The sequence below is a fragment of the Phocoena phocoena genome, chromosome 17 (assembly GCF_963924675.1).
Source record: "Phocoena phocoena chromosome 17, mPhoPho1.1, whole genome shotgun sequence".
NCBI lineage: Eukaryota > Metazoa > Chordata > Mammalia > Artiodactyla > Phocoenidae > Phocoena > Phocoena phocoena.
The window spans coordinates 71,975,060-71,987,551 of record NC_089235.1 but is presented as its reverse complement, the minus strand read 5'-3'; the positions used below and the strand labels follow the sequence as shown (position 1 = coordinate 71,987,551).

General features: G+C 45.9%; 1 protein-coding gene across 1 annotated transcript in view; it reads left to right on the top strand.

Annotated features, from left to right (window-relative positions):
- Nucleotides 1-12,492, top strand: part of KCNQ3 (potassium voltage-gated channel subfamily Q member 3) — a 290,140-nt gene that overhangs the window by 260,158 nt on the left and 17,490 nt on the right. Inside the window, exon 9 of the mRNA XM_065895651.1 lies at nt 4,480-4,502. Coding sequence (XP_065751723.1) covers nt 4,480-4,502 — 23 coding nt within the window. The remainder of the gene's footprint in view (nt 1-4,479; nt 4,503-12,492) is intronic.

Genomic DNA, 12,492 nt, shown 5'->3' with positions numbered 1-12,492 from the left:
GAAGGGACGATAGAGGGAGGACCTGAAAGGGAATAAGCAAAGGGAAAGAAACTCAGGGAGTGATGACTTGTGGGAGAGTTAATGAGATGTGAAGAAGCAAGCCTTCCGTAACGGAATGATAAATTTTGGTTTACTAACTGTGTCTTCTTCCTTGTAATTAGATTTACTCAGAAGATGATCTCTGTGATTCCTTTTGATTCTAACATTCGATTGTTGCTATAATCATTTTGGGTTTGGGATAGTATCAGCTTTCCTTGGGATAACAAGGGTCTTAGAATGGGCAGGGGGCTTCTCCTGAAGAGAACAGAGTGACCTCGAACTCAGAAACAAGAACTTGCGCCACCACATGGAATTCTGAATCAAGATTCCTGTTTGCTTTGCATCCCAAGGTCTTGGCAAGAGGCCCATTCTTTTGCGTTGATTTATTATAAATAAGGCATTGTCCCAGCTGTCGGAGACTCCAAGGAGTACGTTGTGCTGCAGACAGCAGCCGTGATATGGGAATGGCTTTTACACTAAGAGAGAACGTGTCTTTCCGTTTTTCAAGGACAAAAGTATAAAACCACTAGAGAATTCACTTGGCAACCGTTCTGAAACAAGGCCGTCCCTTGGGAGAAAAATGCCGTGCCCCCCCACCCGCCCATATTCCAACCCACTCCATATGTTTAATGGCAAAAAAAAAAAAAAAAAGTAGCTGATAATACACTGGTGTGTCCTCACCTGCTTCCTAAAGGCTTTTTTCTTTGACTTACTTTTTTGAAAGAACACTTTATTGAGATATATTTCATATACTACAAAAGGATTTCACATTCCATAAAAGGTACCCTTTTAAAGTAACAATTTGGTAGGTTTTTAGTATATTCACAAAGTTGGGCATTGATCGCCACCAGAATATTTTTATTACCCCAAAAAGAAGCCCTGTGCCCTTTAGCAGTTACTCTTGGTTCCCTCTTGTCCCCCAGCCCTTTGCAAACTACTAATATTTTCTCTCTCAACTCTGCCTATTCTGCACATTTCATATAAAAATAAAATCTTATAATGTGATTTCTTTCATTTGTCGTAATATTTTCAAGTTGTATCTATGTTGTCTTGTGTATCAGAACTTTATTCCTTTTATGGCTGAATAATACTCCATCATATATACCCCACTGTATTTATCCATTCATCAGTTGATGCATATTTGTGTTATTTCCACTTTTTGGCCCATGAACATTCAGGTACATGTTGTGTGGATATGTGTTTTCAATGCTCTTGGGTGTATACCTAGGAGTGGAATAGGTAACTCTATGTTTAGCTTTTTGAGGAACTGCCAGACTGTTTTCCATGGTGGCTGCACCACTTTATAGTCCTCCAAAAGATTTTGAAGGATGAAGTTGTGTAGCCCATTTCTAAGAGTGGTGTCAGGACTTCCCTGGTGGCGCAGTGGTTGAGAGTCCGCCTGCCGATGCAGGGAACGCTGGTTCGTGCCCCGGTCTGGGAGGATCCCTCATGCCGCAGAGCGGCTGGGCCCGTGAGCCATGGCCGCTGAGCCTGCGTGTCCGAAGCCTGTGCTCCGCAATGGGAGAAGCCACAGCAGTGAGAGGCCCGCGTACCGCAAAAAAAAAAAAAAAAAAAAAAAAAAAAAAGTGGTGTCCTATCAGTTTCCAGCAAGCGTAGTTCTTTGTTAATTTGCAAGTATATGTGTGTATGTATACACACATGTGTACATATGTGTATGTATATACATGCATATTTTGGGCTAGCAGTGATGAGTGATGGTATTGCCTTTTTTGGTGTTCTTTTATGACTACTTAAAATTATAAAATCATTACTTTGGAATTGCAAAGAACCTCAGAGAGTGTCAAGTCCCACCCCAATTTCATATGAGAAGAAACTGAGGCCCCCCCAGCAGCTCAGGGGCTTGCTCAAGGCCACACATCACGCTGGGCATAGCTGGGACCAGACCCAGGTCTTCTGATTTGCTGGCCAGTGGAAACTGTGTAGACCTAGTAGAAGTAGGTGGTAGGAGGCTGAGAAGGTACAGGAAGATGCTGGGGGGATGTAGATTGAACATCCTCATGCACAAACAGAGAAGAGAGCAGACATTAAAAACCAGATGTTGCATACCACCACCAAGAACACATGCACACAGATTTGTTCCCTAGAAGTGATAGTAGAATTGTCTATAGCTGCACCGCCCAATATGGTAACCACTAGTTACATGTGGCTGTTGAGCACCTACTACTAGTTACTGAGGAATTGAATTGTTAATTTTCTTTCATTTTAATTGAAATAGCCATATGTGATGATTGATTAGTGGCTACCATTGGACAGTGTAGCTTTGGAATCATTAGATATTAGAACTAAAGTGAAGCTGAGCCTTAGGCCCAAGAAACAGAAGTTACGTGACCAAGAAGACCCAGTTAATTTATTGTAGAACCAGAACTTGTTCTTTTTATGACCAGGGTCAAGATTACTGGAGTGCTTAGAAATGGAGAAGGGGGACTATATGCTGTAACCCTTTGCTACAGCCAAATAATATTGGATCTGTTTTCATACAGGCTATCTCATTTAATCTTTAGAATGTCCTGGGAGATAAGTAGAATGGGTGACTCCATTTTTCATAGCCATAAGCTTATAGGTGAAGAATCAGAGCATCAGTGAGATTAATCATCTTGTCTAATGTCACCCAGCTAGTAAGCAGTGGAGCGAAGATCGGAACCCAGGTCTTATGCCAAAGCCCATTGTATCTCTGGAAAGAAAGAGTTTTTTGGGTTTTTTCGTTTTTTTGCGGTACGCGGGCTTCTCACTGTTGTGGCCTCTCCCGTTGCGGAGCACAGGCTCCGGACGCACAGGCTCAGCGGCCATGGCTCACGGGCCCAGCTGCTCTGCGGCATGTGGGAGGTCACTGGCTTGCGGGGGGTGGGGGGGAAGTGGGGAGGTTGGGGAGTTCTGATGCTGGAGGGGGAGGCATGGCATCATTGTCCTGTAGCATGAGAAGGGAATGGAAGTGGTGCCTCTAATTCTTTTTTTAAATTGAAATAGAGCTGATTTACTATATTGTGTTAGTTTCAGGTGTACAGCATAGCGACTCAGTTATATAATTTTTCAGATGATTTTCCATTACAGGTTACTACAAGATCCTCCCTGTGCTATACAGTAAATCCTTGTTGCTTGTCTATCTTATGTATAGTAGGGTGTATCTGATAGTCCCATACTCCTAATTTATCCCTCCCTTTAGCACTGCCCCCCCCCAGAGCCCTCTGCTCCCATCCTGCCCTTGGCCCACCGCCTCGCCTTCTCCTTCTCCTCTTAGTGCCGTCCCTACTTTTCCTGGAGCCAAAAGTCAGAGCTTTTTCTGTCCACATGCTTCAGGAGGGGAAATAGGCCCAGAGGATGTGTCCAGCTCAAAGCCACACTAGACCCACAGGCTGAGCTGACGCGTGAACTAGAAATCCTTAACTCTCCAACTGGTCCTTTTGCTCTTCTACCAAGATACCTCATATTCTCTCCCCATCTCTCCCACCCCTGGATCCCAATGACAGTCCAGGTATTCATTCAGTATTTCCTGTGCACTTACGAAGTGCCAGGGTAGGGGGTGCTCAGATTTTAGAGCTGAGAAAAGCAGAGGCTCTGCCCCCTCACGACCCCGTAATTCTAAGATAATGTGATCCAGTCCGATTCCACGTACGAAGATATTAGCTCAGCCTCAACCCTGGGAATTTAGATAGAAACACCAGGAGAAGCCCCTCCAGCTGGAACTTAAAGGAGGAGTCAGACTGTTCTAGGCAGAGCCTGAGCGAAGTCTCAGTTATGAATGTGTGTAGACTGCATGTGGCCTCCTGGTTAGAAGTGTGGGCTCTGGAGCCAGATCATCTAGGTGTGAATCCTGACTCGGCTGCTTCCTGGTTATGAGACCTTGAGCAGTTTACCGAATCTCTCTGTGTCTCAGTTTTCTCATCAGGAAAATGGGGGTGATAATAATACTTACCTCATAGGTTGCTAGTGATGATTAAATAAGTGAATCCATAAAAAGCACTTAAAAGAGTGTCTGCCTCCTAACTACGGCACAATAAATATTAGTGACATGATGTCGACTGTAATGATGACGGTGGTGACAGAGTGATGGGGTGTGCGGCTGCTAAGTTACGGAATTCCTGGTCTCCTGATCTGTCCCCACCGCTAAACAGATCACCTGAACCCAGCACAAGGTGTGGGGCAGCAACCATTTTGGGGATGAATAAATGAATGAATGGCTGAGAAGAACCTTGGAGTTCAGAGCCAGACCTGTTAGATCACAGGAGGGGTCTGCGGTCTGGCTGGGGAAACCCATGTCATTCACTGGTTCTCCTCCACATGCACCATCTTGTCCCAGAGCTCCACCCTGCTCCTTGATCTTCATCAAAGGGAAGCTTGGGGACAGATTTTGGGGAGAGGGGGAGCTGTTGCATGTAATTTATGCTGTGTTTATTTTTTTCTCCCCCGTCTTCTCACAGGAAGGAACAGCTGGATGCAGCAGCCAGGTATGTTTGTGATTATGAAGCCTCTTCTTCCCACCGCTGTGTCGGGACAGAGGGTCCAGTTGTGTACGCTGTAGGGCCCCTGGGCAGTCATGCAGGTCGTGAGATAGAGTTTGGGGGTTCACTGCTGTTGCTGGCCGCCATTTTCCTCTGCCAATTTCATGTTAATTTACTCAGGAACAACTTAATTGTGATCATAGCAGCAGCCACATTTTGAGTGTTTCTCCTCTGTGTCTGGAGTCGTACATGTGTTATCTCATGTGGTCCTCACATCCACAGTGAAAGATCGACTCTCGTGTCTTCATTTATGGATTGAGGAGACTGGGGCTCAGAGACGTTGAGTTACTCCGCCTGGGTCACACAGCTACTGAGGAGCAAGACCAAAATCCAAACTCAGGTCTGAATATTAAGACCATGTTATTTCCATTATATCTTGCTTCGTTTGCTTCTTGGGCTCACAGGTGGTTTTTCGAAAAGTGAACCAAGACTATAATTCATGATCCGCAGTGAACCATGCTCACTGCAGGCTGCCGCAGAAGCAGGCTGAGCTTCCGCATGAGTCCTCTCTCTTCCTTTTGGTTCCATCTGGAGAAGATGTCACAGTATCAGGGAAACCATGGACCCTGCTCAAGATTGTAAAGGAAGACCACCTCTCGCAAACAGTTTAACTGTTTGTATACAAGTCATCCCTCTATATCCACAGGGGATTGTTTCCAGGACCCTCGAGGATACCAAAATCCGCAGATGCTCGAGTCCCTTGTATAAAATGCCAGAGTGTTTGCATGTGACCTGTGCGCATCCTTCTGTGTACTTTAAGTCATCGCTAGATTAGTCACAACACCTAATGCAGTGCAAGTGCTATGTCAGTAGTTGTAAACACAACACAAATGCTCTGTATGTCGTTCCCCGTATGTGGCAAATTCAACTTTTGTGTTTTGAAACTTTCTGAAAAATTTTTTTCGAATATTTTTGATCCTCACTTGGCTGAACCTGTGAATGGGGGACCTGCAGATATGGAAAGCCACCTGTATTTGTAAATAGAAATAATTATACGTGTAAATATACATTCTGTATATAATATCAATTTAAAGTATTATTGTTGACAAAGTACTTGCAAAGCCTCTCAGTCAATCTCCTGGACGCCAACTCAGCTGTTGTCCTTCTAGAGCTGACAGATTGGGCAGAGGAGGTGGTGGGACCCTGGACCATCTGTATGGGAACCACTTCATCCTGCCTGGAAGGAACAGACAGCACCAGTTAACTCACAAAGAACACAGTTTGGACTTTGTCCCTCCTTTATGCAGACTTTCAAATGGAAGGAGCATTTTGTGGTTGGAACCAGTCCGGGCTCCAGGGGGCATTTGGGGAGATTGTAAGGGAGGGCTGACCGCCGACAGTGACAGTGTCAGGAGACGTTTGCTAGAGGACCTGCAGCAGCTCATGTCTCACAGAGGCAGAGCGGGAAGACGCCGCAGAGATCCTCCTCTGGATGATTTTACAGAAATGAGTCCCCCCAAGGGGGCAGGCTCACCCCAAGTTACAGAAATCCTGAGCTCGAGGGGTTACGTGATCTCAGGACTCCCCGTGGAGTTGTCTTTCCCCCTCATCTCATGACTAATGGGGTTTTAAATCATGCAGGTGTTGACACTGCAAGTGAATGACTGCATTGACCTTTATATCCTTCTCTATGGAGACACGAACAGAATTTAGCCAAATTGGAATGTATGAGCAAAACACCGTTGTGTACTGGACTAGGCAGCTTGGTTTAATCTGGGCTTAGATAGATGCATTTTGCGGCTTTGCTGGGCATGCTTCTCCAGTTATTGAAAATGGGCTCTCTGAAGTCTGCTCATCAGCTTACTCACGCCTCTGTCCAGAACTCTCCACTCTGCCAGGGGCACATACAGAGGGAAAGGACATGCCATGATTTCTTGGGGTTCGAGTCGCTGGGGGTTTTCTGGCTCATCCTCTTCAGGAAGAGCGAGGTCAGTTACGTAAGCCACTCAGCCTCCCTCATCCAGGCTCGGGTGCAGCACTTTTGATTTGAACAACAAATAGGTTTGGCTGATAGATTGGCAGGTGAGATGGCAGGCGTGATTGTAGCCGTGAAGCTTGGAGGCGGTGCCGGAGATCTGGAGGAAGGATGGGTGAATTGTCGACAGAGGAATCAATTCTTTGACCGAAGAAGGCAGGGAGCAAGGAGACCAGAGAATGGTCAGCAATGTACGTGTGCGTTAGATGAATACTCACTGGTATACCATTAGCTTCTTCAACAGGCTGCCGGCTGACTGGTGTTTCTATCTTACTTTATTATTATTTCTAAATAGCCAGAATCAGATTTGGAGTTCATCTTTTTGACACCTTCTAACACAGGTGGCCCACACATCTGTTTGTCAGCCCAAGGAAAGAGTTATATCCTCTTTAACTTAACAGCTCCTGGTTCTCTGTTGGGATAAGGAAAGGAACATTTTGGGCTTCCCCGGTGGCGCAGTGGTTGAGAGTCCGCCTGCCGATGCAGGGGACACGGGTTCGTGTCCCAGTCCGGGAAGATCCCACATGCCGCAGAGCAGCTGGGCCCGTGAGCCATGGCCACTGAGCCTGCACGTCCAGAGCCTGTGCTCCGCAACAGGAGAGGCCACAGCAGTGAGAGGCCCACGTACCGCAAAAAAAAAAAAAAATTAAAGGAACATTTTAGCTTGTTGGAAAGAGCTCATACTTGTAGTTTCTTATAAAGCTAGTGCATGTTCCCACCACCCCCCGCAAAGGGTCAAGAGAGCTGAGCTGCGTTGGTCCCAAGGATGGGACTGTCTTGGCTGATTTGATTTTATGCAGGCTTGCTTGAGGAACAGAAGCCCCCTGACTTCCTACAATGGCTGGGAGGTTGGCTTTGATCACTGTGTGCTTCCTTCTCGGGATCTATAACTCTGAGAAGGAAGAGAGCCAACTTCCGTTGTGGGCTTGGTAGGGGCTGAGCAGTTTCCATAGATCGTCTTAACTAATTCTTGTAAAGATGGAGACAGTTGACAACCCACCGCCTCACCCCTTCTCACCTAGTTGAGATGCCCCACTCATGGTGCCCTTAAGTAGGACTCAGCACTTCCCCTAAGGAAGCGTTTACTTTATTTTTTTTATAAAGTTATTTATTCATTTATTTTTGGCTGCGTTGGGTTTTCGTTGCTACGTGCAGGCTTTTCTCTAGTTGTGGCACGCGGGGGCTACTCTAAGTTGCGGTGCGCGGGCTTCTCATTGCGGTGGCTTCTCTTGTTGTGGAGCACGGGCCCTAGAGCACGTGGACTTCAGTAGTTGTGGCTCGCGGGCTCTAGAGCGCAGGCTCAGTACTTGTGGCGCATGGGCTTAGTTGCTCCATGGCATGCGGGATCTTCCCTGACCAGGGCTTGAACCCGTGTCCCCTGCGTTGGCGGGTGGGCTCTTAACCACTGCACCACCAGGGACGTCCCGCATTTACTTCATATACAGTCAAAACTTTTAAAATTCCCTCTTCCTCTCTACGAGTTTGATAGGGCTAACACTGGGCCTGAAGTGTTGGATGTGCTCCGTAAATTTGGTGAATGTCTAAATAAATGATTTAACGAGAGATATTGTACAATCATATTCCTTAGGAGGAAATTGAACTCAAGCGTTTTTGTAACTTACACCTAAGCCAAGGACAGAAATAGCCAAGATGAGGATTTCAGATATAGGTCTGACTGTATCAGACCATACAGGCTGAGTCCCAGCACAGCACAGGTGGTCGTCATGCCGTCCTTGTCCTCCAGGAGAAAAGAGTGAGGTCAGTTAATCTCGCAGACTCTTGATCCTGGCACTTGTTCTCTCTCGGCCACGAACTCTTATCTCTTTGTTGCACTTGCTCCTTCACTTCATCTGAGACTCTGCCAAATGTCACCTCCTGTAATACACCCTCCTTGCCTCTCCGGCTGAGACAGACTCCAGAGTCAGACTGTCAGACTTCAAAACCTGGCTGCTCTGCTTATTAGCTGTGTGATCTTGAGCAACTTCTGCAACCTCTCTGTGTCCTCATGTCCTCATACGTGGAAGGGGATAATAATAGCCCCAACCTCATAGGCTGCTTGGAATGACGCCTGTGATCCGGCAGAAATAAATGCTCACTAGAGATTAGTTCTGCTCATTTGGTGTGTTATTCATCCACGAGATTTGGAAACATGGGAAAAGTAATCCTTTTAGGAAACCAACACAGAAAAATATGTAGTTTCTCACTCTTCCATCAGTGTGTGAGTCTGCGTGTCCTCGGAGCACCAGCTGCAAGTGTTCTGGAATTGTGCTCATAGATCTCCAGACATACTGGATCAGAGGAAACAGATCCTTGAGCTCAGCAGAGCTAACTTTGCAAACCTGTCCAGATGAGAGTGAACCAGATCAATATATCAGGGTTATTTTAAAATCACGATGTTCTTCCTACAGCCCAGGAGTCAGTCCGATCATGACCCTACCTCCTGGTCCCTGCTTTATCCACCGTTTTCCTTCCTCAGTCCAGACAGTCCGTTAGGAACCACCAGCCCCCTGGCCCTCGGCTGCCTCGTCACAGACGTCGGACCAAGGGATTCCTCAGCCACTTCCTGTGTGTTGTGAGCTTGTGGCCACAGTAGCAGAATTGGTCCCTCATTGTTTTGCCACATTAGATAATGTGAGTTACAGGCCACTTGGAAGATTTTTTTTTTTTTTTTTTTTTTGCGGTACGCGGGCCTCTCACTGTTGTGGCCTCTCCCGTTGCGGAGCACAGGCTCCGGACGCGCAGGCTCAGCGGCCATGGCTCACGGGCCCAGCCACTCCGCGGCATGTGGGATCTTCCCGGACCGGGGCACGAACCCATGTCCCCTGCATCGGCAGGCGGACCCTCAACCACTGCGCCACCAGGGAAGCCTCTTGGAAGATTTTTTGACAGTATGATTTGGGCACATTGCCAAACCTTTGTGCCTCCGTTTTCTCATCTATATAATGGTTATATTAAGAATACTTACCTCTTAGGGCTATTGTAAGGATTAGGTGTGAATAGAGCCTTAACCTGGCAAATATTACATAAGGTTTGCTTTTATTATTATTACTGCCGTTATCCTGATTGACACCCACATTTCTGGGTTTTCTGTGCCGAGGATCTTTTCCACATGCTGTAAGGCCAGCTTAGGAGCCAGATCAGCATAGGTTTGAATCTTAGCTTGGCAATGGTTTTCCCCTCCCTCCCTTCCTTCCTTCCTTCCTTCCTTCCTTCCTTCCTTCCTTCCTTCCTTCCTTCCTTCCTTCCTTCCTTCCTCCCTTCCTCCCTTCCTCCCTTCCTCCCTCCCTCCCTCCCTCCCTCCCTCCCTTCCTTCCTTCCACGCAAACATTAAGAGCCCTGCTTTTCCTCAGGCCCTAGAGATTCCCAGGGAATTGGGACTCACAGTCTGATGGGAGAGGTGGATATGTCAACCAAAAAAGAACAATGTAGTGTGGAGGGTGCTGGTATGGGGATATTATAGACACAGGAGTACAGAGAAGGTGAGCAGAGGAAGGGAAATCTAAGTTCTACCTGGAACAACACATCAGGAGAGGATCCCTGAGGTGCTTTCCTTTGACTTGACTGTTAAGGGCTGAGTGGCTTTACACGGGGCTGAGGGAGGGATTAGGGCTCTAATTTTGTTCTTTCCCTCCTTCGTTCTTTCATCGTTCAAACTAATAAGCATTGAGTCCCTAGGCCTGTAATCTTTCCATGGGCCGTCTATTTCTGTATGAGAAATCCCTAGAAACGCCAACTCATTAAAGGTCAGTAAAGAAGAGCATGCAGAGAAAAATGTGCAAAATGCCTAAATAAATGAGTCTTCATTTCTCTATAGAGGAATTTATATCGTAGCTAGAAACAAAGGATGTGAGTTCTCCTAGCTCTACCGTGAAGTACCAGGATGTTGACGACCACTCCATTTTCATTGTCATCTAATTCCCAATTAAGATCTCTCGTTTTAATGAAAAACAAACATAGGCGAGATAGTGACTTTCATTCATAGTTTTTTCTCAGAGAGAAAAGCAGGGCACCAAAGCCTCAAAGGTTTGGCACGTGGATGGTGACAGATTTTTATTCTCTCTGTGCTTTCTCTGCCTTTTTCAGGGTAGACCATGGTGCTGAAGGAGCCTCTAAAAGGGGACTGCTGGTCTTGTGTAGGCTCTACCTTTCCCATGTGTAAAGAGGGAAGGAAGAAAGAATGAAAAAGAGAAGGGACAAAATCAGGGCTTTAACTCCTGTAGGTGGGATTGGCTGCTCTGTGCCGGTTACCCAGTTTGTGCTCATTGAGCTGAACAAACAGAACAAGACAGATTGACCATTTCTTCAAAAGACTCTTCTGTTGGCTGCAGTGACACTGTTCTCTTGGTTTATCCATCATCCGTCCATCTGTCCATCCACCCATCCATCATCCATCATCCATCCATCATCCGTTCATCTGTCCATCCACCCATCCATCATCCATCCGTCATCCGTCCATCTGTCCATCCACCCATCCATCATCCATCCGTCATCCGTCCATCTGTCCATCCACCCATCCATCATCCATCCATCATCCGTCCATCTGTCCATCCACCCATCCATCATCCATCATTCGTCCATCTGTCCATCCACCCATCCATCATCCATCATCCATCCATCATCCGTCCATCTGTCCATCCACCCATCCATCATCCATCCATCTGTCCATCCACCCATCCATCATTCATAATACATCATCCATCATCCATCCATCCATCATCTATCATCCATCAACCATCCATCCACCCATCCATCATCCATCCATCATCCGTCCATCTGTCCATCCACCCATCCATCATCCATCATCCATCCATCATCCGTCCATCTGTCCACCCACCCATCCATCATCCATCCATCATCCGTCCATCTGTCCATCCACCCATCCTTCATCCATCATCCATCCATCATCCGTCCATCTGTCCATCCACCCATCCATCATCCATCCATCATCATCCATCTGTTCATCCATCCATCCACCTATTCAATGAATATTTATTAAGACCCTCCTGTGTACCAGAAGCCCTTTTAGGGAATATAGCTATGAATAAGAAAGATAAGGTCCCCAACGATTTATTTGACAGGATGCCTCTCAGTCTTCCTAAAAGTAACTTGTCCCAAGCTCAAATTTTGTTTTTTTGTTTTTTTAAAAAAACATATTTATAGCTTATCCAGGACACACATGTCCAACAAAGATGGCATAAGGAGGCAGAGAATATAGTCAGGTTGGTCCCAAGCAAAGTTGTTTACTAAGCACTGTTTGCCTCTGATATTTTTTAACCTTACCTATTGGGTTGTCTCCCTTCCAACTTCTCTCTGATATCACAGCTTCACTGACACCTCCTCCCCACGATCTCATCTTATTCTGTATCCTGGATGGGAAGGGCAAGAATTGTATTTAAAAGTACCACTCCTAAGGTTCTCTTTGTATTTTGTTCATATGAACACTTCTATGAGTTTTTAATGTGCAAAAGTGGGCCCAAGAGCTGAGTGTGAGAGTAGAGACAAAAGAGAGTTTACTTGAATTGGAAGTGAGAAGAATCTAGATTGGAACAGAGGAGGACTCAACCCTGGAGGGAGTATATAAGGAGGAGAAATGGGAAGGGAGAGGAGGATATAACGCAGGAAGGTATAACCACTGAGAAGTTTTCCCAATGGAGAGAGTCTAAATGATTTTTTAATTTTAATTTTTTTAATTTTAAGTTTCTTAAAACAAATTTACATGGTTCATTAGTCAAAATAATATAGAGGCAAACAGTAAAACATCTTAGTACAACTTCCATCCCTGTCTACCCCATTCCACCCTCCTACCCCCCATAAATAATCTTTTTCAGTTTTTAGGTATCTTTCCAGTGTTTCTTTAGCACATACAAACCAAAATTTATTTATATTTTTATATTCCAAATTCCAAAAGTATTTTAAGAGTGGCGTCTAATATTCAACTTAAGTTGTTTGAGTTGTGAGGCA